This window comes from Juglans regia, chromosome 4, assembly GCF_001411555.2.
Source record: "Juglans regia cultivar Chandler chromosome 4, Walnut 2.0, whole genome shotgun sequence".
In the NCBI taxonomy this organism is placed as follows: domain Eukaryota; kingdom Viridiplantae; phylum Streptophyta; class Magnoliopsida; order Fagales; family Juglandaceae; genus Juglans; species Juglans regia.
In genome coordinates, this window is record NC_049904.1 from 2,105,386 (window position 1) to 2,130,681 (window position 25,296).

At 35.2% G+C, this 25,296-nt stretch overlaps 1 protein-coding gene across 1 annotated transcript; it reads left to right on the forward strand.

Annotated features, from left to right (window-relative positions):
- The first annotated feature begins 1,729 nt into the window (after positions 1–1,729).
- LOC108995170 (putative tRNA (cytidine(32)/guanosine(34)-2'-O)-methyltransferase) lies at positions 1,730–13,841 on the forward strand. Its single transcript, XM_018970672.2, has 12 exons — positions 1,730–1,827; positions 2,608–2,684; positions 2,759–2,852; positions 3,501–3,550; positions 4,515–4,564; positions 5,516–5,624; positions 10,372–10,432; positions 10,533–10,585; positions 11,383–11,475; positions 12,177–12,240; positions 12,398–12,505; positions 13,397–13,841. Exons 2-12 carry the CDS (start codon positions 2,658–2,660, stop codon positions 13,636–13,638), a joined length of 951 nt encoding a protein of 316 aa, XP_018826217.1. The 5' UTR covers positions 1,730–1,827; positions 2,608–2,657; the 3' UTR covers positions 13,639–13,841.
- Positions 13,842–25,296: the final 11,455 nt, after the last annotated feature.

The following is a 25,296-nucleotide window of genomic DNA, read 5'->3' on the forward strand; positions in this document are numbered from 1 at the left end:
TGGCCTAGTTGGTCTGATTCGGCCCATGAATATATATATATATATAGATATATATTTATACAAAAATTAATTAAATTAAAAAAATTAAAATTAAGTGATCTTTTTAATATTTTATATATGGTTAATTAATATTAAATAATTTCATTATATATATGGTCAATGGTAATCCCTTTGATAAAAATTATATAATTAACTTATATAACTATTATATAAAATAATATTATATATATACATTCAGTCCATCTCGGTCTGATCCGGTCTAAAAAAATTAAATTTAAGACTAACTAATAAGACTATCGATTCGATCTAGTCTGAACTGCACCATTTGATCTTGATCGGTTTTTTAGACCGATAGTGTTATAGCCATAATTGGGATTATCTTAAATTCACCACTGTTCCAAGGTGGGGTGAGTGGAATTGTTAAATCAATTCACTATTAGGAGTGAGCCCGATTTAATAACAAGGTTGGACATACTGAGTTGGTAGTATAAAGTAACCTCACCCGAATTTCTATGTCGAAATTCTGCAAAAGTGTTTATGCCATTGCACAAGAGAAACAAAGCATAAAAGAGCTTGAAAAGCATCTTCAAACCAATCCACAACCAGTTAATTTGGAGTTGCATTTGAAAACATCATCTATGTTTATTTTTAGGAGTGTAAACTCAAACTGGAAAACCGGACCGGACCGAACCGGACCGGTTTTACCGGTTTTGAACCGGTCCGGTCCGGAACCGGTTTTTAAAATATAAAAACTGGCCGGTTCTGGTCCGATTCCGGTTCCGGTTCTGAAATTTTTTAGAACGGACCGGACCGGTTGATTAAAAAAAATAAAAAATAATATTTTTATATATAAATTTTAAACAAAATATTTTATATATATTAAATATTAATATATATACGTTTTATATATAATGTATAATTATAAATTTTTATGTGAAATTTTATATATAACATATATATTCATATATGAAATAATTTTTTATTATAATTTATAAATTATTACATAAAATGTTAATACTAAATCACTAAAAGTTTATAACTAATACTAATATATAACTTATAACTATACCAATAGTCTAATATTAATACTATTATATAATCTAATATATTAATAAAAGTATAAAACAATTTTTTTTTAAATCAATTTTCTTTTATAAACAAATTTTTAATGACAAATTGTGAAATTTACATTTTAAAAAAACCGAAAACCAGACCGGACCGGACTGGAAACTGGTAAAACCGGAAGTACCGGTTTAGGAGGGTAACCGGTGCGTAATCAGTTTTGAAAAATATAAAACTGGTACATACCGGTTCGATCCTAGATTTTATCCAAAACCGGACCGAACCGGACCGGTTACACCCCTATTTATTTTAATTTTTCCAACTATAGGGGTCAGTCAGCTATTTTCCAACTATATTTATTATTATTTTATAATTTGTAAAAGTTGAATTATTTATTATATTTTATATTAAAATTTAAAAAAATTATAATAATAAATTAAGATGAATTGAAATGTGTTTACTTTCCAAACGAAGCTGGTCCCGAATTCGGACTCAAACATTTCTCTTTTAATTACTCGGGAATTAAAAAAGAAAAAGAAAAAACAGAAAAAGAAAAAAGTAGCTGTACGCGGGGCCGGCAGAATGTTGAACTAAAATATAGGAAACGACGTCGTAGCTCCCCTCATGTTTCAATATATACCAGTGGAGTTTCCCTTATACTCTTTCTTGCTCGTCGTATGGTCGTGCGGCTTAAGCAGGCTTCATAGTCGGAAGAAGACGAAGCAGCCCCGAGAAAGAAAGCAGAAAAGGAAGCGGCATAACAGCGTAACTATCATATTCTGCTCTGCCCTGCTCTTGTTGTTGCTTCCCTTCCTTCTTTCTTCATTTTTCTCTTACGGTGCCTGATTTCGTTATGGTCATCGTATCGATATAATTTATCTGCGCCGCCCATGCTTGAGTCGCTAGTTACTTCTGCATTCGTGATTTTTACGTAGGGATAGTCGTATGTAAGGTGTCCGAAGAAATTCCTGAGAAGAAGTTTAAGTGTTTTTTTGGTTTTGTTAGCACTGGCACAGCAAGGGTAGGTCTTAGCTTATAAAATCGATCATGGCAGGACGGACAACTATTTAGAGTCAAAAGCGTAATGGAAACGAGAAAAAAACAAAGACAGAGAACAGTTGCGAATATGAATTCCTGTACTCGCAGTGATTAGGAGTAGAGGATCTTACCAATTCAGGAGTTCAAATTTTTTTTTTTTTTTTGATCGGTAAATAATAATTTTATTAAAAAGGCGAAGCCAAGTACACGGGAAATATACAGGGGCAAACACCTATGCATTCAGGAGTTCAAATTCTTTGAAAGCCATTTCTGGCTTTCTTGCCTAATACACTAATAAAAATAGGTTTAGGATGCATTAATGGTATTGATACTATTTATCTTTGTGTTTTCATGTATTATACTTTAATAAGTTCTGCTATGTCGAATTGTTTCCTACTTTTGAGCTATTATTGGATTCTTGAAACTAATGTTTAGAGAGGAAGAGATGAATCATATATCATCCTTGCTTTAATCCTGCTCTCACTTTGGAACTAACCCTGGTTGCAGGAGTTTTTGTTTTTCAATTCACTGCCTTCGTGAGTATCAGGTGTGCATAAATGGGCAGAGCTTCAAGGGATAAGAGGGTAGGTTTTTATCTTTTCAGAATCTTCATGCTCTTTTTCTTCCAGCTTTTAGTTACAAGTTGATTCATGTGCAGGATATATACTACAGAAAAGCAAAAGAAGAAGGTTGGCGTGCTCGAAGTGCCTTTAAGCTCCTTCAAATAGATGAGGAATTCAATATATTTGAAGGTGGGTTCACATCGATTATCTTCTCTCTCTCTTCCTGAAGATGACTTTTTCATCTTCTCTACAATTAGGAATCAGGTTAGAATGGAGCTGAAAGTGAAAGCTGGAACATTCTATACAAGCTTCTTTTCATTTGATTTATTATCACAAGACAATTTTTTTTTTATAAGTAAACGGTAGTAGTAATAAGAATAGGTATAGCCCAAGTACACAAGAAGGTACATAAGACAGATTGAAGCAATTAAATAGGGAACCTAATTTTTCATCTTATCCTACACACTGAATATCTAGATCTTTGGGGTATTGATTATCCTTTCTTTGAAACTGAAAAAAAAAATGGCAGCGCCTGGAAAAAGTACTGTGGGAATTTTTCTATCCTCTGGTTTCTTTTACTCTCATTAATATTATTCCAGTTAAGCACATTTTATTATTCATAATGGAAGAAAGATTTTCTGCATTCAGAATCTGGAAGTCAAAATATTATGGACCCAAGGCCTGGGAATGGTGTGACTCTAACCAGCCAGCCTTGAAATATTTGGCTTCACAATGGTTCTGAAAATGAGTTGAAGTATGTGAACCTGGATAAACAACTTTTGTCTATCTAGAGATCTCTAAATATCTAACCTTTCTTAATTACCATTTGATTTACAGGAGTGAAGCGTGTGGTAGATTTATGCGCTGCCCCTGGTAGCTGGAGTCAGGTATTTGTTAATGGAATGATTATCACCTGCCTCTAAACTATTTGTGAAAGTTTATATATTACATACGAATCCATATGAAATCTCTGTGATGGGAAAAATAAAATTATAAATTTTGCTTGAGGGAACTGGAAACCAGACTGAATTATAACAGTCAACAATCAAAAGAATTCATCGATGGTTTTATTATTATTCAACAATGGCTTTATATAGGCGTACCAAATAAAATAAAGAGTTGTAGAAGACAAGTATTCTACTAAGCAATTCCTATACAACATACAACTCATAGCATGTCAAGTAAACTAAGTAATCAAGAGACTCGATAACTTTATTATCACCCTTATTTGAATTTTATAAAAAATAAGAGACTAAAAAACAACTACATGAAAACTAATTAAATGCAAAATGAACTGTAACATCTTCATTCTCTTTCTTGTATTTTTTTGTGTATCAAGCGGGCTAGTCACGGTGCTTTATAGAAAATGCCACTGTTTTGGATGATGTAAACTTTGCATTGACATTAAATATCAGGGGAAGAGTCAAATTTACATTATCTCTTCTCTTAGCAACTTACCTTCACATCATGCTTCTGTCAACTATAAGAGTCAAATTTACGTTCTCTTCTTGTAGCAACTTACCTTAACATCATGCTTCTGTCAACTATAATCTAAGTGTTGTTTGAAATTTAGAGTTCAGTAAAAATATGTTGAGAAATGAATAAATAATTTTTCTACTCAAATGATACTTTACACCACATTTTTGGAAATTTGAAATATGTTCCTGCATTCTGTATTCTTATAAAAAATGTTTCCTGCATTCTATTGTCTTGGAGGCAGGGGTATATGATGAGTGATGCACCGATTCTCATAGCAGACTTCCATACTCTGTATTTACCTTGTGAAAAAACTATTTGGCATTGCAAAATGCAAAGCAACTCAACATTGTTGATACCTAGTTTGTATTGTAGGTTTTGAGTCGGAAATTGTATCTGCCAACAAAGCTTTCAGCTGATTCTAGGTAGGTTACCTTGTGTATATCAAGTTCTCTTTGAGAGTTTTATGCATATTTATGTTTCCTCAAGTTTTCTAGCAACTGTTTTTTCAAAGTAATATTCTATATTTACAATGAACCATACAGTCCACTTCTCAAAAAGATTTGGAATGTTAGCTGCCTCCTTGCCATTTTATAAATAGAATAGGTCAAAAATTCATATTAGACTATTGATAGGAATAAAACTTTGGTAAACTTGAGGTTGCATATATGCTAGCACTAATGCATCTATGCTGTCATAAGCCATGGTTTTCAATTCTTTGGGTTTGTTGATAATTAGGTCCAATGAGACAAGTTTGTTGTGTTGGAGAACTACCACCAAGCATTAGTAGTATTCTAGTTACATTGCTTTACCATTATGATTGAATGTGATTTCCGTAAGTTTTCTTTATTGACCTTAAAATTAGCTCATTCTGTTATCCACTACTTTCGATGACCTTTTAAGTGAGGACATAAGAGAAAATTTGTCTTTTTATAGCAAGGTATTATAGGAGAAAATACTATTGAACTTATTATGTTGCTGGTACTTAGAAGTCACGTGGTCTAACAAACATGTCCTTGTTCTGGTTTCTCGGTGTTGAAATCTTTTGTAATGAGGAGAATGATGTAGCTCTCATTCTAGAGAGGTATGCTGCAGTCCACATTTCTTTTTTAAGGAATATCAATGGTGTGAATATGCTAAATTGGGTTGTTATGGCACTTAAATGAAATCACAAACTTATAATCAAGTTTTTCATGTTCCCTTTAATTTGCCTTAAAGTCTAGTGATCTAACCCACAGCAAGTTAGGTCAGTGGAAACCATCAAATGCATGTATGATATTACAGATCTCTATAATCAAATTTAAAAGAATATTATAATATCAAATCTTCTACATGCCTGCTACTTCCCTCAAGTCTATTATTTGCTACTTATGCAGGGATAGCGATCTTCCTCTTATTGTAGCCATTGATTTGCAGCCCATGGCTCCAATTGAAGGGGTTATTCAGGTGCAAGGTGATATAACAAATGCTCGAACAGCTGAAGTGGTGAGAACAACCTCCATGCCAATGTTTGTGTTTTTTTATTTGACTGTATGGATACTAATTACATGGGTTGCTTTTCAAAATTGTGTTTCCCGCTCAAATTTATTTTTCTTGTTTTCTAGAAGAATTTCATAATGATTCTTGTTTTTCCTTGCGCACCTACAATTTACCCTGCAAGTTCCTTTAGAATGGTCTCTAATCATTAATATTAGTTGTGAGACAGTAATGTTGAGATATTCAACTAATATTATGGCATTATATGTTATATACTTTGTTGCTCATGTGGTAAAGGCCTTGGTCTTTGTGGTATGCTCCCTCCAAGGTCCAAGGTTTGAATCCCATTGGGTGCGAACAATATCTAGGGGCTATTGGACTTGGGGGATTTTTCCATTGCATTACCCGAGATGCGCTTGTGGGAAACTCCTTTCCAAGTGCCTGTGCACCCCCAGGATTAGTCGGAATGCTGTTCGTAGACACTTGGTGCTAGTTTAAAAAAATATATTTTATTACTGTTCATCATGTGATCTATTTATCTATTTGATATTAGAAAACCTACATCAATATAATCTTGACATCTCCTTCGTGCAATCTTTGATATGGTTGAATGGAGCCTTGGAAGGATGATTCAAGTTCAAAAAAGAAATTTGGTTTGACATTGAGGTAGGAATAATTTGATTGATTCTTTAGATGTGAATGGCACTGTTTCCTCTAATCAATATGAGAGAAGTGATCTTATTGTATGACGGACAATACAACTGGAGATCTAAGTTAAATGGACTTTCATTTGATTCTCTTGACGAGGATGTAAAGAAATGGTTGGAGAAAATTTTTGAGGATGGAAAGATTAATGAAGTGGTGAGATCCCTCAACAGTGATAAAGCTCCGGTCTTGATGGTTTTTCTTTTTCCAAACATGTTGTCGGTTCTAAAAAAGGTGTCATGCAGGTATTTTGTGATTTCCATACTAAAGGCAAGTTGGTCAGAATATGAATGCAACCTTCTTGCTCTTGTCCTAGAGAAACATGAGATGATTGATGTTGAGGATTTTTGGCCTATCATTCTTGTTAATGGGGTATATAAAAGACTTGCTAAATTTTGGCTAAATGAATTCCTTGATTCCATAATTCTCTCGGGAGTATTGTGAGTGCTGTGTATGTTAGACATAGAAAAGCATACGATCATGTTAATTGGGCCTTTCTGCTGCATAGAAAAGCATATCTGTATTAGTGAATGGCGGAGGGCTCTTTCAGGAGCAGGTTGTCTCTTCTAGCATCCTCAAAGGTTTCTTGAACAGTTCTCATGGCTTGTACAAGTTTTAGCAACGGGTGTTGATGGCATTGTTGGTGAAAGTGCCAGGCACCGAACTTTGGCACAAAGCACAAGTACATGTCTTATTGAAGTAAAACAAACACTTTGGAAAATAAAATAGAGTTCCACTTCAGAACGGATTGGCTGCCAAAGGGAATTTAATGCCCTCCAATAGAAATAGGCCATGTCAGTGGTATACAATTTAAAGAGATGAGGATGATCTCATGGAATTCTTACCGGAAAAAAACCTACGAGCCCCATTCTTGGAAAATCTGGTTGTCTTCTTGCCTCATAGTTCATCTTTATTTTTATCTCAGGTTCTCTCTCCTTCTCTTTTAAAGTATTGAGACAATGATTTTCATTTTGATTTTATTTTGGTCATGCTTCTAATTGGGCAGTGGCATGGGGGCAGGGAGATGAGGTGGAGTGCCTGATCACCACGGGAAGTTATTTGAGGAGATCGAGGACTGGAATGGTGGGGAAGATTTCTTTGTATTAAAAATGCAAAATTTTATTTTTAATTGATTCTGTGTAGTTATTTGCTTGTGTGTTGTGTTGGACATGACCCAAAAAATTACTAATCCGGCCTTTGAATTTCAGTCCTTATTCTCACCACTATCCTAGACGTGTCCTTATTCTCACCACTATCCTACACGTTATTTATCACTCTTCATGGCCAAAGCCAGAAGGAAAATGAAAAGGATTGATACCATAGCAAATGCAGGAAAAGTGAAAATTTTGTACAAGTTTCTTGCCTTTCTTTTTTCTTTTCTGTGTGTTTACAACCAAGTAAATAATCAAAGGTTTTGGAGAAACTATGAGTTTGGGTATGAGATTTGAAAACCATGGAAATGGGAATTGTATTTTGCATTCTGGTCATTAGGGAAGAGAAATGCATGGTCTAGGGCGTTCTGGTCGTGAGGGGCTGGAAGAGAAAGGGTCTTGGGCATCCTATGTTATGCGGTTCAAGATAAGTCCCCTAGGAGATCTACGTGGCAATATTTCATTAGAGGTTGTTTTTTGGGCATCAGCGGAATGGCTGGTTAGGAGATGATAGACCTTCTATTGCTTTGCGAGGTAGTTAGTGCTTTGTGGAACACTATTTTTTAGTTGTTTGGGCTCAATTAAGTTATGCCAAAGACAGAGGTAGATCTCTGGGCCTGTTGCAGAGACAGGTTTCATAGCTCTTAGAGTGCTACTTTATGGAAGCTACCCGCCTTGTGTTATGCGTTCATATGGAAGAAAAGAAATGACTAGAATTTTTAGGTTTCACTACTTTTTTCTTTTTCTAGTTAGGTGTATATCCCGTATACTTTTTTCTTTTTCTTTTCTTTTTCTCGTCATGCAAAAAAGAAATGACTAAAATTTTGACGTAGCTTCATCGCCAATGAAATACTTGGGCCTTCTACGTAGGGCCTCTTTCAAGGCCAAGGCTATTTGGGATGGGGTCATGGAGAAAATTGAGACTCAAGAGGAGATTGGCTGGATGGAAAAGGTTATACTTGTCTAAAGGGGGAAGAACCACTCTTATTAAGAGTACACTTTCTAATCTTCCCACCTTTTTTTTTTTTTAATCTCTTTTTCAATTCCCGGCAAGTGTAGCTAATCGAATTGAGCAGATTTTCCGAGTTTTTTTGTGGGGAGGAATTGGAGAGGAGACTAAGAGTGTGTTTGGCAAGTGAGAGTACTTGAAGTACTCTCACTACTATTCTTTACTTTATTATTACTTTTTACCTACTTTTTTACTATTCATTACTTTTCACCTACTTTTTACTAATATTCAATATTTTATTATTACTTTTTCATTACTTTTTCACTACTATTCACAAACATTCTCAACACTTCTCACTACCCAAACGTACCAGTTCCACCTAGTTAAGTGGAATAAGGTATGTACACCATTTTCTAGTGGAATGGTTATGAGGTACCGATAGGAATGGGAGTCTTTATGGAAAGATTATTATTGAGTTGTAGTATGGGAGCTTGCAAGGGGGTTGGTGTTCTAATGAAGTGAGAAGCGCGCATGGTGTAGGTTTGTGAAGAATATTAGAAATGGATGGGAGGCTTATGCTCGTTTTAGTAATTTCGCGGTTGGTAATGGATCCAGGGTCAGTTTTTGGCATGACTTTTGGTGTGGTGATTCAGCTCTTAAGACCATGTTTCCCTCTCTCTTTTGGTTGGCTCTTAACCAGGAGGCTTTGGTGTCCAAGTTGTTGGATTGTTCTAGTGGTTCCCCACAGTGGAATGTTTGTTTTAGTAGAGCTACTAATGATTGGGAAATTGGAGTTATTTCTGATTTTCATAGTTTATTGTATTCTCTGAATTTTGGTAATAATGCGGTGGACAAGATGCTTTGGATGAAGACAGGGAGTAGGAAGTTTACTATGCGATCATTGTACTAGGCTTGCTAAAGTCAAAGTTGTACTTCGTTCCCTTGAAAGTGTATTTGGAAAAGTAAGGTGCCGCCTAAGATTTCTTTATTTGGTTGGACAGCATCTCTTGGGCAAATTTTGGCTTTGGATAATTTGAGAAAGAGGGGTCTTGTCGTAATGGATTGATGTTATATGTGTAAGAAGAGTGTAAGAAGAGTGAGAAGTTCGGTGGATCATCTTTTATTTCACTGTGAGGTGGCAAGGATGTTATGGGTGGAGATCTTTAATAGAACGGGCATTGCTTAGGTAATGCCCAATAGGGTGGTTGTGGCAAAGATGTAAGGCCAATTCACATATTGCTGATGCATGGAATATGATTCCTTTATGTATCATGTGGTAAAGTTTTGTTTACCTATCAAAAAAAAAAAACTATCATGTGGTGTCTATGGCTTGAAAGGAATGGTCGAAGCTTTGAACATAAGGAGCGTTCTTTGGATGAGCTTAGAGATTTGTTCTTCCATACTTTATTTCTTTGGGCCTCTTGTGTTCTTAATGGAGCTTGCATAAATGACTTTCTTGTATCACTCTCTAGCTCCTTATTTTGTTATTATGTGTATGATGTTTGTATACCTCCTGTGTACTTGGGCTATGCCTATTTACTACTATCAATAAAATGTTATTTTACTTATAAAAAAGTATATCCTGTATATTCTGTGTAACTAGACAACATCCTTTTCAATTTTCAATAAAGCTTAAGATACTTAAAAGAATGGTTAATTCAACTTCTATCTAAATGTATAAGTTCATGATAGCCAAATAATTCCAGTCAGTGCTCAGAAACTGTTTTTTTAACTTCCCTATTTTTTCTAGTTTCTTCATCTCAAATATCCATGAGTTGCTTAGAAAAATAACTGAATAAGGATGACAGATACAAAGGAATCCGAGATTTTTGGCTTCTCTGCAGTAATTGATGTTTAATATTTGCCAAGGGATTGCTTGTTGCATGATGGCTTGCAAATCCCAGATGTATCACCCCGGTATTTATCTTGCTCTCCCATTTTTTCATTTCAGGTCATTAGACATTTTGACGGTTGCAAGGCTGACCTGGTTGTTTGTGATGGTGCTCCTGATGGTAAAACGATATTTATGGCTGACTTTGTTTAGGGTTCCAACTCGTTTTCACTGATGTTTTGCATTTTTTTTAACGTAGCTTTATGCTGTTCTGTTTCCAGTAACTGGTCTTCATGACATGGATGAATTTGTACAATCCCAGCTCATACTAGCGGTAAAATCTAGTTCCTCATAGACTTTCCAATATCTTTGTTGGTGGCAGCTTAATATTGTGGGTACCTCTAGGTTCATACTTACCTTATCCAGAATTTACTATTATGGATACTTTAGGATGATTGTTACCTTTTCAGAAGAAACAGAAATACGTGCTAGTTACATGTAAGCTACTGTGCCTCACTATTCAGTTTTATCACATTTATTTTATATGTTCAAAACTGGAATATAGACTATTATGCGGTTTGTCCTTATTATAGTAGGTCCTTTTCAACCTGCATTTTGTCATGTCATTATTCTGATGATTTGTACCTAGGTTAATGCATTTATGTCTCTCCGTTAACTTTGTAGTAATTTGAACAATTTAGATTAAATAATGTGAAAAGTTAGGGAGCCACCTGTAGCTTAAATTTGTGTGGTATTATTAAGGGAGTTATTGGCTAGGATTAACTGAAAATATTGAAAAAAAAAAGTAGTGAGAAAGAAAATTATTAATCAATTTCTTCGTGACTTAATTTGAGACCCTAATACAGTACCCAAATATTGTTATAATATTTTCCAACAACTTGCAAAAAGAAAACAAGAAAATCTTAGAATATTTTTCCAACTGAAATTTGAACCAGTGCCGCTGTTCATCCTTGATATTTTGCAAGATGTTCTTCCATTTGACCACTATTTGTGGACCGTGGTTGTATTGTGGCTTTCTTCCTGTTTTAGAGATGCAGTTGGTTTCTACCATATATAAGTTTTGCTGGAGTTCGTGTTAGATTGTAACCAAATGGGCCATCTTTCTTGCAGGGCTTAACAATTGTTGCACATGTACTTAGAGAAGGTGGAAAGTTTATAGCAAAAATATTTCGGGGGAAAGATACAAGTCTTCTGTACTGTCAGGTAATTCAAATGCTTATCGAAGCTCTCAATATGAGAAGTCAATTTCTTGAGATATAACACAGCTGTTTATAATATATTATTATGTTCAGGGGCTAAGCCTATATAATCCTTTTGTCTGTTCAACTTATCATTCATTGGTAAAGTATATTAAGGTGTGACGCAAGGTTTCACTTAATGAAATAGGATACTTTCTGGAATTTTGAACAAAATGCAAGAAATAATGAACTTTTGTTGCCCAAGCCAAATGGCTTGTGTTGGAACTTAGCCATTGGGAGAAAGGGACTGTGTCTCTCGTGCCCCTAAATCAGTTGTCTCCCACAGTAGCCAATAAGAACAAAATTGTGGATAAAATCTTTACAATGATTTTATAGACTGATGAAGGCCAATCAGGAAATGGCACATTGAATACCCTTTCAATCAGTGGGTACCTACTTATAGGAGTTGTGAGGGATTTCAGTTGAGCTTTTGCTTGTGTAATGACTATATCTGCTCCCAGTCATTGTGAAATTATCTTGTTTACACTGGAGTAGTGAAACAAGTTATTGTCTCTGGCTGCACCTAGAAGTGCTCGCAGATCTTTCTTCCTTCTATTTTATTTTCGTCTTTGGCATTAATATTTGTCTATTTTATGCCTAATTTGTGTATGACAAGAACCAAGCCTACACAGAATGTTCATTATCTTTTTGTTCCTTCTGTTGCAGCTTAAATTATTTTTTCCTCTAGTGACTTTTGCAAAACCAAAAAGCAGCCGAAATTCCAGCATAGGTAAGGCCTATATTTCCTTTTTTCCTTCTCTCGTAGGCTCTTGGCACTACCAAAATTCTGTGACCAAATTAAGGAAAATCTATGATATTAGATTAATAATCATCTGTCTGATATAGTTTGTAATCCAAGCTAATGTTTTTTACTTCTTTTCATACAGAGGCATTTGCAGTTTGCGAGAATTATTCCCCTCCTGAAGGATTTGATCCAAAAAATCTCCACCGCCTGCTAGAAAAGGTGGGGAGCCCATCTGGGGCAAACAATCTAGGTAATGTGATATTCCACACGATTGTATCTTTTTGTATATGTTATATTTAGTGCTTTTAACAGCTGGGGAGTCCATCTGGGGGGAAATACTTTCTAACAGTCTAATGGTAAATTTATAAAAGGTGCTTTAAGCACCTAAAAAAGTCGAAAATCCACTTTCTTAACAAGCGCCAATTGAAGCTTTTGTTGGCAAGTTCCTGCAGATAATGTAAAAACTAGCACAACTAACTTTAAAAGCGCATTAAGCATATGTTTATTAAACAGTAAATAACTTTTAAATAGTAGAACTTTTTAACAAAGCTCAACAATAAAAAGCTCTATTACCTATATAGCAATCCCAAACAAGACACGTGGTTAGAGTTGCATTCTTGCTTAAGGGATTTTGTTTGGAATGAAAATTGCAAATCCGGAAACTGAGGCTTCCTATTGAAGTGTTTTCTTGAATAGTTTTGGTGGTACTGTAGCATCTTAAAAAGTGTTTTGGGGTGTTTGATTAGTGTTTTGTAAAAAAATTTCGTGGTGGTTTGGGAAAAAAAATAAAAATAAAAAAGATGGAGGGATCTCTCCCCTACCTTGCGGGCAGTGCAAAGGCTGCATGCGAGGAGGACAGCCCTTTCCTGTTTATTTTTTTTTTCTTAACATGTGGGTTGTAGGGTTTTTTTTTTTTTTTTAATTTATTTATTTAAAAAAACAGTTTTGGAAACTGTTTAAAAAAAAGGGGCAAAAATCTTGGTAAATGTTCTCAATGACAGAAAATAAACAAGCAAAGCGGGACTTCCTAGCTTTCAAGATCCTTTTTGGGCTTTTAGTTGAATTATAAGGAGTCCTGATTTGATTCTATTATGATAATATGTCTTATTGGTGGGAGTAATGATAGAATGTTGGATTACAGATTGCAGTAGTGGGTGGTTGGAAGGGCCAAATAAGGTGTATATCCCATTTCTAGCTTGCGGGGACCTCTCTGGATACGATTCTGACAGGTCATATCCATTACCTAAAGTTGCTGATGGAATTTACAAGAGTTTGGATCCTGTACAGCCCCCAATCGCCCCTCCTTATAAGAGAGCTCTTGAATTGAAGAAAGCATCCAGTCATGGAATCCAAGAGCTTGAAAAGCTCTCCCTGGATTCTTGATCCTGGATATTTATCTGTGTATGCTACTCAAAATGGCTTAATTTCTTATAGGAGAGTACCAATTGATGAATGGATAGACAAAAATTAGCGTAAACCTTTGGACATTTTGTTGCTCATTAAACAATCATTGGTCTTCGTCCTACTGTTCTAAATGTCCCACAGATTGAAAATGGATCTTTGATGACAGACTCAATCTTTTCCAAGATGCCTACAAGCAAATCTTGAGATAAATTGATGGTACCGAGGGCTGGCCAACGGGGTCTTTGCAACTCTGGCCTGTCCGTTGAATCTGCCGTGCTGCAGGGGTAACACGGGTGGGTAGATAGAATAAACACTTGACATCAGATACTATTTATCATTTCACACTCCAAATCCGAGGAAAAACACTCACACCGTATGAAAAAGTTATAAATGTGGAGTGTGAGAATGAACAGTGACTTATGCATATTATCGAGGAAAATAAAACAAATATGTGATTTTCGTGCTATCTTAATTTCTTCACCACAGGTGAGGAAAGACTCCAAACAAAATAAAAACAAAACTCTTAACTAGATGTTATTCTCAATCAAATTAAGTGCACGTATCACCCGATAATCTGAATTATAATACACCACAGACTATCCATTACGCAACAAAAGAAGTTGTAATACAATAAATTTAACGGCTAACACGTGAGGTTGGACCATGGCCTAATGGAGAAAATAGGTCTTAAGAGGATATTCACCGGAATATACTACAATTCTTGTATAGCCTCGACTTATATAACAATTGACTTTAAAACAGTCACCTATTATTTATTTCTTAATCTATTATTATTATTATTATTAATCATTTAGAAGGGCATGCCGAGTTCTGAGTTTTATAAAAAAGTAATAATATAAATGGGAATATAGGATTTATTTGATCACAAGTTTGCAATTATTCAAGAAGTATGTGGAACTGCATCGGCACGAGTCTCACATGCCAACTGTAAAGTGGAATGGATGGTCAAATTTTAACGATCTGAGATCCTAGAATTGGATGGAGTAGCGCGTGTTGCATTTTGAGCTTCATGGTGGGTGGCATATGGGGCCAACGTGCCACTTTGGGCAGCTCGTGAGGCGCACTCATCCACCTTTTGCGACACCAGTTCTTGCAGCTTATAGATTGGTTGCTTGAGAATCTGATAGTACGATGCATGTAGTTCAAAGGTGATCAAAAGGCAGTTGGAGGGGTATATTCATTCCCCACTAGGCTAGGCCCGGTCCACCTCGGTAAGGCCCAAAGGCCAGAAGATAACTTGCCCACCAAAAGGTAAAGGAGGAGAGGGTCCAAGGTCAGCACTAGAAGATGATCAGCATAAGAAGATACGACAATACTCATATTGGCACGCCTCTGCTCGAATAATTTGTAGGAGAGTTATGCCGCATTAAATGACCCAATGCGATAGAAGGCAGGAGATCCCAGTGGGAGGCTCTGTCCCTGATAGGACGCCCAGATAAATGCTGCATTTTACCACCTGCCATAGGAGACGCGACCCTCAAAAGCCATGACCCAATACAATGGGCAAACATCTCAGGCATAGAGGAAGCAGTGGTCCTACCTGAGAAGAGTGGATATAAAAGCCAAACTCCAAGTAAGATAGGGGAATTATTATAAAAACACTACACCAAAAAACTAACTTATATATCGGTGGTGTCACCCACCTACCGGTCGTTCACGTTTCTTGTGCTAAAGGTTCATTGAGCTCGTTGGCCATGATGCGAAAGACGTCTAGAACAGTAGTATATCGGCCATTTTCTGTTCTAAATTATAAAAGGAACTAATAAGAAATTCACATCCATACCACCTTCTAAGCATGGGAGGAAGAGGGGAAGAGGAGCCGAAACTCCTCCCCCAACTCAGTGGCCCGTTTCGTGAATTGAAAGGAGTAAGTTTAGAGAGAGTAGGAGAAATACAGTAAGAAAGGGAGGGTATGATATATATATCTTTTGAGGTAAGAATTTGACATTGTTCTAAAAGAGCAAATGCGTCACTCACATCAGACTTGACTGGAACCGTGCCATGTTTGACTCTGCGTGGGCCTGCCAAGCGCAAGACATGATTTGAAAACGTGCCTTTATTGCATTATTGGAAAGTATATAGACATAGAAGGGTAGAGTAGGACATCAAAATGACAGAAATTGCGAGTGACAAAGGCCTCTTATAGAACATTATTTATTTATTTTGTGGGGATGGGATTTGTCTAATCAAGTTATAAAAGAAAAGTACAAAACGCTTTCATGGGAATTGCACGTGATTTATCTCCCCACTGCAAGTGTCTATACACATTACACACCCCCCAAGGTATAGGTAGGTGTAAGGACCTGACAAAAACGAAAATAAGTAAATTGCTACATCTGTCATCAAATGCATAAGTGCAGTTACTTAAAAAAAAAAAAAATTATTATCAAAAAAATTTATTTTTGTTATGTTAAATTTATATTTATTTTTTTTTTAAAATAATTACTCGATAATTATATATTCACGATTATAACTATAATTTTTTAACAAAAATTATGTTTTTAAATACAATCCATAGATCCATACTTTTGTAATAATCATTAATTAAAAGAAGAGTTTTAATACTCATAAGAACTGTCAATTCACTTAAATTCAATTAATGGTAGAAAATATACATTCCCTCTAATACTACTTTAGGAACCATCAATTTCTAATCAGATTGAACTAATTGATGTTAAGAAATACACTTGAATTTTTTATGGCTCAGTTTGGATATCAAAATCATCTCAATCTATCTTATCTCATCTCATCAATATAATTTTTATAAATTTTTACATAAAATATAATAAACAATTTAATTTTTTTAAATCTCAAAATAATAATAATATTAAAAAAATATTCTAACAATATTTTATTCAACTTTCAACTCTTATTTAAAATCATCTCATCTGATCTCACTATCTAGAGTTGTCCTATTAATGTGACACCATCACTTGGTGCCACATGATTTATTAAAAAAATATATATTCAAAATAAAATAGAGTTTGAAAATACATAAAAAAAAAAGGGGGGGACTGAAATCCTAAATTCCATTTACCTCTTTTTATATTTATATTTTTAATTTTGTAATAAATCAAGTGTTTGGTAACACGTTAAACTCCAATAGTTTACTTCAGGCATCATATTAACATTTCTCTTTTTAAAAATATGATAGGGAATGACAATACCGACACTCCATGCAACACAATCCAGTTTTTTTCTCCTCTTTTTGCTTGAAAAGAGAGTTGTTAATGATTCATATTTCATTCTAAGAATGAAGTGCAAATCTAAATAATTAAAGACAGAATCTATGGAAATGGCCACAGGGGAGCAAGCACATCATGCAAACACCAATTGTCAAACAAGATGTTAGCTGTATGGATATCATCACCTTTGATATTTTCTTGACAGGAAAACCAGAAAAAGATAAAGGAAATTGTTAAAAATACTATATCAGAATACGTAGCAGAAACGATTTTATCTAATTGGCAAATTGTAGATCAACTGTAGTTGTTCTATAGATTCTCTATCATCGTTGTTGTTCATCCGAAATCCTCCCGGAAATGTGGAGTGTGCTACGTGGTAATATACCAAAGCAACACCCATATATTCCACAATCTGGATGCAAGGACTAGAGAGAACCATTTGAGAGAGAGAACTTGTTTGTGTTGCAAGTGTCTTATCCACAATTGTTCTAAGTGTAACCCCTAGCTTGCCGTTAAGGACCAGGCATCAAGGCTCATGAAATGTCTTAAGAGCTGCTTCATAACCCCCAAAAAAAAGTGAAGGGGTACCACTATGGGTGCCCCTTTCTTACATCTCCCACTTACACATAGTGGGCAAAACCTAGGTCTGCATCTCTCAATATATTCTGAATCTTGTTCATACTGGCAAATAGGTTATGCGACCATTGAGCACAACTGTAAAAGAAAAAATTGAAGCACTATACCAAATCTCTCTAAGAGAATACCAGCATAACAACATCCCTAAAAGTGTCTCATTATACCCCAACTCATTTGGTTACATCAGACTAATAATCCCTAATTTTTCTCGAGTCTGAATAACTCAAAGCAATGCTCACAATCTCTATAAAACATTATGTACTCACATCTATGTTGCAAGTCCTAAGAAGCAACATAACTTTCCAACAGTTAGTACACACCGTTATCGATGTGTTACTAAATAGTCTTCTATACTCCCTCATATCATTTAGTTTCAGTTCAGTAGTTTGCCCAACAATGTCTCTTTAGATCGTATCATTCATGGTTATAGATAATATGTCAAAGTAGCAGACACTAAAATATCAATCTCGTGACATAGTCAAAAGTCTCCAAAGGGTAGAAATAAATTAAGGTCATCAATTATGACTTACAGGACTCACACAGTGAGAAAGCAGGAATCTATTCACTCACCTCTACTATTTGTTGCAAAAGCACATGTAGAATGAAATACATGCTATGGTGGAGTTATCTTTCCAAAGAAAAAACGTATATCTAATCTCAATTCATTGTATAGATCTTAGTCTAGTCGCTATCCCAACGTCTAACTCAAGTCTCTCCATTTGCTCGCTATCCAAAGCGCCAAAGAGGATCTCGCATCTGGATAAACCACAAGCTACATGGATTGTGGGTAACCATGCACGAACCTTTTAAACATGATGTATCTCATCTTAGCTCCCACTAAGGCGTCATATCTTTTGTGTCTTACAACTTATCCATCTTTGACCAAGTACTGAGTATACATTGTCTCATCTTTGCTCGCTATCCATTTGTAGCGCCAAAGACGATCGCTCGTGTGAGTGAACTGATCTAAACCTGTCGATATACTTTTTTCACTATAACTTCTAAATTTATGGTGAATATATGTGCTTACACAAAAAATGCTTCTAACCATGCCACATGATCATAAAACATATAAGTGTCATGTGCACAACGAGCAATACCATGACGAAGAGAAATCACATGGTGAACTAAAAATAATCAAATCACAACACTCAAGTGGTGTTTAATGATCATTTCTCTCCATGTACAATTTAATGTGTAGCAACTTTTCAAAACATGCTCCTACCAAAAGACTCTGCTTTTATATATAAAAGTTCTTTGCACAACCTTGAAGTCAACGACTCATCACGAATCTCATTTAGGGTCAAACTCACAATATAAACATTAGATTTTAGTCAGCAAGTCCTACTGCGACTTTTAAAAATCTACAAGGTGACCACAAATAACATTCAACAAACTTAATTTGCAACTTCAGGGTTTCATATAATCTCTTGTACTTAACAACAACATGTGAGATAACCGAATTTTATTTTTCATTAAAGGTAAAGCGATTAGAGCCTTTGCCCCCAAAGACAATCACAATAGTCTAGTTATTACTTTTAACGACAATTACATCACAAACTCACTTTATCAAGTAAGCCATATTTACCCTCTAACAAAATCTCAACCTCTAACTCACATGAGTAAACCATAATGGAAACATCAAATAGTATATGCAAGATTAGATTCTTTAGTATTTTTCATTTCATTAATTGTCTATGGATTTTGAACAAGAGTTCATAAAAACTATTTTCTTATACATAGTTTCACAAAACGTGAAGTCTTAACTACTTTTCATAAACCCATGTTCATCACCTTGTAGTATGGAAAACTTCCCATTAAGTTACAATTAATAATCTAAGACAATCAGATCGTCATATCTTTTAAGAGGAAACTTTTCTAAGATTATTAATAGCGTTAAAAAAACTTCATTTTATTTAATAGGTCATTAATAAAAAACGACTATGTATATTGGATATCTTTGAATAGATGGTTGATTTAGGCCGCACTAAAATTGTACCATCAACATTAATTTATTTTTTGTACCAAAACGATACAAGCAACATTCATGTGCTCTAGTACTTTGTGCCTAAACATCACAAAAAGCCAACTATCTAATTTTCTTACTAGAATCAACTATATGACTCTTTTAAGAAAAAGTTTAAATAAATGTGCGATCAATAGTTATTTAAAGGTAACTCAACTAGTGCCAATAGATGGATTTATACCTCTATCAACTTCACTTTTCTTGTATCAATCAGATCAACAACTCTAGGTTGGATTATATAAGTGAAATGAATGTAAGATTCTATATTGAGTACTATATGAATTCAGTACCTTTAGTGGAGCCATATTACAAATATTATCTTCTAGCTTCTAAACGACGAGATAATATTGATATATCACTTCCATGCTATTTATGAGGATTTTTATATTCTATAACTTTTGAGAGTCACTATCACTAGTGGTACACCATCACTCAAATGTATATTCATATTAGTTGTTGAATTACTCCCACTATTTTCGACAATCTTTCATAAAAAATTTTGAAAATATTAATATTAAGGTAATTTGGAATGAAACGTAATGAAACGTTCTTTCCAAAAAAGAATTGTTACAAAAATCCATAACACCCATTCCTCGCCGAAAATACGAGTAATTTTATTGACTCAACAAAAAATTATCAAACTTAGATCCTCTAGATTTTCATCTTAATTGAATTTATGTTTGCACAAAATAATCACTCAGTCTTTTTTAATGGCGAATGAACTTGATCTAAGGATGCCAAGTTAGAATTAAGGCTGCAACCCTATATTACATTAACTCAAATGTGATGTAACAACTGCTTTGCGCCATAATTCATTTATAATTCCATTCTCAGCAAGTCATTAAAATGCGAGATAATTGTTTCCATCATATAATTTATACGATTGCGATTTTGAAAAATATTTTAACTGAAAAATATATTTTCCTTAAAAAAAAATTTAGAATCATATTTATATAATGAACAATATTTTTATTATTCCATGTACTAAGTATGCATGTATAGGAACTTTTACATAGAAAATGCTTATATTTTATTTTCTCGTTGACTCGACTAAATAAAGGAGAGATTTCATTAACGAGAAAACCTTTAATTTCTCAAACTTCACTCTCATCATCCTATGCATCCACGACACATTTTAGTATATCATCTCTCCACCCAAGAAATAATATCACTGAGTTAATGAGTGACCATCCAACTCCTAAACCTCTAAAAATTCTCACTAACACCACTATTTGCAATGAGTATTAAATCAAATTAGGTATAAACTTCGCCAATATCGCGTTAAAAATGCCAAAAAATCTCCTTATACAATAAATGCAGTATATGACGTTTTGAAGCTAACTAGTGATATCCCTATTTCTCACTTAATATTTTCATATTTTCCAATCCACCATAGGAGAGAAAAGAAAACTTTGCGAGAAATTATCTTAGTATAAAACTTATCTTACACCAATGCAATCACAAGCAATATTTTTATGTTTAATTAAGTAGTACCTAATTATTCAGACTTCTTGCCATAGTTACTATGCAAACCTCTAAGGTGTTTGGTATTACTTTATGCTCCTAGGTTCATATATTTGTTAGAACCTATTTATTCTTGCTAGAGTGAAAGAAAACTTGAGCAGGATTACTAGTACTAATACCATAGAGAGGTGCACTGATAAAACCTATAAAATGAATGTGCCAATCAAGAATATCATCAACACACTTGTACACTCAAATTTTAATATCCTTACTTGCCTGTCATACTAGCAAGTAAGAGAGTATGTGCTTATTTATGAGTTAATCTAAGTTGTTTTAAGATTATAATGCTCAACCTCAAATATAGGAGCAATTAATCTTTGCGTTACAAAAACAACGCACAATTTTTGTTATTACCCACAAGATGTCAAAGGCAAAATAATGGTTTAGCTTTACCTAATAGTTGATCCCTTCAACTTCTATAAAAATTGTAGTGCATGCGTCCCACGTGGACTTTCAATTTTTCTCTAGACCTTTTAGAGGTTTTTACAATAATAATAGTCTAAGACTATCTAATACTCATAATAATCTTCATTTGTTTCCAACTATTACTCATGGAAGAGATTAATGCGATAATTAACATGCATATACAATCTCTAGGCTTTCTTCTCGGTTATTTCAAAGTTACTAACTTATGCGTATTTAATTGCACACATATCTAAAAAATTTGCTATGTTAATACACGTCACAAGATCGAAAAATCGCTATGCTTCCTAATCATCTTTTGTGCCACAATGCCTAATTATTAATTTCTAACTTAATTCTTGCGCAAATTTATATCGTATAAGAGATTAATTCCAAATCAATCTTCAGCCATATTCCTATTTTGATAAGCAATCTACAAAGTTAGTCACATGTAAAAAAAAAAAAAACAATTTATTTCTAATCAAAGAAATCGATTTGAGCCAATTATAAGCATGAACTAATCAAACTCGGGCTACTTTATTCTTTATTTTATCACATTCTAAAAGAAAATTTAAAGACTAATTTCTAAAATTAGCCTAACAAATACAAGTGATAAAATAAGCACACAATTACATGTAATCATAGTACATGTACCAAAAAAAAAAAAAGATTATCACATTTCATCCAAATAATTATTATTTACAAAAAATAATAATCTAGGTAATTTATAACGTAAAATAAAATATCTAAAAAATGTGACAAAAATTATCTCATAATATCATAGCATACTTGTATTCAATAATCAAAATCACATGCAAAAAATAACTTCAAATAAATATTATGTGCCACAATTACATGTTGAATTAATAAATAAAATCAACAAACACATTGATAATAAGCTCTAGCCTAATGGTTGAGCTTATAGCTCTTGTGTGTGAGGTTTTAGGTTCAAAACACTACAAAGATATTTTTTCTCTAAGGATCCTAAAAAATGAGATTGGATGGGATGAGATGTGCGCCCAATGCATTGGGCTGCAAGTCGTAGGCTCCTGGTTGGGCCATAAAATAGTCTATTCCATAATTCTCTTGGGCTGCCTCTAGGCTCCCATCAAAATAGGCCTCTTTTTTTTTTTAATAGAAAATTGTGCTGGCCTTTTCTTTTATAACAAAACAAAACAAGAACAAATATGGGTTGGATAAAAAAAATATTAATCATATTGGCCCAAAACTATTTCAATCGAAAAAACAAGCCCAATAGCTTTGTAGCCCACACCCATATCCTGAAACACAAAAAACAAAAGAAAACTTGCACTATTATGCTTCCTCAACACATTAGTTATTGTTCAATGTAATGGAAGACAAAACTTTGCAATTGCAAACTTCTTGTAACTGCATGTTGCCGCCTCCATCTTGGCATGATGATACTCGTATGACCATGGTTCTCAACGGCTGTAGCACCCTGGGCAGCGAAGCACCGTGGGCTATGCTGCACACATTTGGAGCACACAGCTCCGCTAGCGACAGAGATTGCCACACCATCCATGTGTCGGCTCCACGCCTAGCAGAGCTTGCCGCACTAGCTAGGTGTGCATTTTTGCAAGCAGTAGTGGCCACACCCCATTGAGTTGCACGTTGTACCTCAAGGTAGTGACATCGCGGGCCGCGACCCTTATTGTGCACTACCTACTTGAAGCAACGATGTCAATGGCATCTCTCTGCCCATGGAAGAGTTCGTTCGCTGTACCAACATGGTGCATGCTGCTCTATGATAGAGCGCAATGCACTAGCTGGTACACGATACACTAGGCGAAGCATATCTTGCTATGCAAGGTAATGAGGTGCGCAACATTGCACTATGCTGATAAGCATCGTAGCCTCATGGCAGAGTTTCACCTGTCATGCGTACAATAAGGTAGCATTAGTGGCAACTATGGATAGATGTGCACAGTTCTACCCTCAACGTAGCAGCTTGCGCCTTGGTGTGTGGCATTGCTCACAATGGAGCTTGTCGTGACCTATTCTGTGGCTCTGCGCGCACGTGGTGCCATTGCTTTCAACAACCAATGCTGCCCTTTGTAGCAGCGTGCAGGTTGCCCTGTTAATGTAGAACTGTGTCCTTACACCTATGGTGGTCGCTGCACCGAGGCTGTAAACACAATACCCATGCGGCATCACCCAAGTGGTGCGTATTGTTGCCTCTTGTGGAGCTTGTAGCACCCTCAAGCGCACGCTACTGCCTCATATGGTGCCGCGTAGAGATATGGAGAGCCTCCACGTGCAGGGGTCCACATTGCTTTGTGTGGGTGGTTATAGCCATTGCTTGTGCAGCGGCGCTACCACTGCAACCACCAGCCTCGACAGCTTGTGGTTACAAATCATTGGAATAAAAATTCACATCACAGAAAAATATCACGTAAAAGAAATCACTACAGGCACGACAAAACATAAATTGGGAACAACCGATAACAACTCTGATACCAATGTTAGAAGTACTAGATCAGAATACGTAGTAGAAGCGATATTACCTAATTGGCAAATCGTAGATCTAGTCTAGTTGTTCCACAAATTCTCTGTCATTGTTGTTGTTCATCCGAAATCCTCCTAGCAATGGTGGAGTGTGCTATGTGGTAATATACCAGAGCAACATCCACATATTCCACAGCCTAGATGCCAGAACTAGGAAGAATCATTTGAGAGAGAGAATTTGTTTGTGATGCAAGTGTCTTATCGACAATGGGGGAGAGGCTATGTAAATAGTCTTTCTAAGTATAACCTCCGACTGGCCATTAAGGACCAACCATTAAGGCTCATGAGCCACTTTATAACCTCAAGAGAAGGGACTATGGGTGCTTTCTTTCAACAGAAACCATCATAGTGCCAATTAGAGTGGGACCCTTTATAAGATTATTCATTGAATATCAAAGTTAAGAGATCTTATCCGTGACTTTGTGCAGATTTTATCAGCCCCCAACCCCACTGCAACACCCACCCCCAACTCTAAAGAATCTATAAACTTAGAGCACGTGAGAGTGCGTGGCATTCAATCTCACAGATTCACTGTATAAATATAAATCCAAAGAATTAATTTGTGCATCAGCCGGAAGCCTCAGCACACTCAACGCATTGAGTGAAAAAAAATATATATATATGTGAAGTGTGCTGCGGCTTCCGGCTGATGCCCAGCAAACCTCAAATCCAAAATGGTGCTCTCCATGTCCTGGTGACAACAATGGAAATGATAAAAAAAAAATGTTGCTGACAGTTCATCATTTCTTTGTTAGCTGAATGGTGGTTGTTGGCTTAGAATGACAATTATATTCCTATGGTCACTGACCCCTTGGGTAGTTTATTCGATGAATTAATGATACGATGAAACTCAAGTTTTGTTCGTTGTCATACTATGAAACTCAAATTGTCTCCAACCAAACAAACTGAGTCATAATATGACAGCCAGAAGATCCCCTAATCAGACCAACCCGCAAACAATGTATTGACTAAGTGCTAGTTTGGATAGTGGAGTATTTATTATTATTTTTTATATATTTTTTTTATTATTTAATATTATATTAATATTTTTTTATTACTATTTATAAAAGATTTGATGTCACTCTACTATTCAAACACAACTTTTATCTATTGATTAAAAAGGAAAAAGAGAAAAAAAACCGTATGAGAAAAGTAGGAAAAGTACAAGAAAGAGAGAGTTACCCAATAGCATATGCTGAAAGACCCTTTGTTTGATGAGTAGATACCTCCTGCAGTGCCGTTTTTGGAGAGAATATCCGATATGAGAACTCCATGAGTCCATGTCAGCCTATGAGATCCCTTCAAAGGAATTCTCGC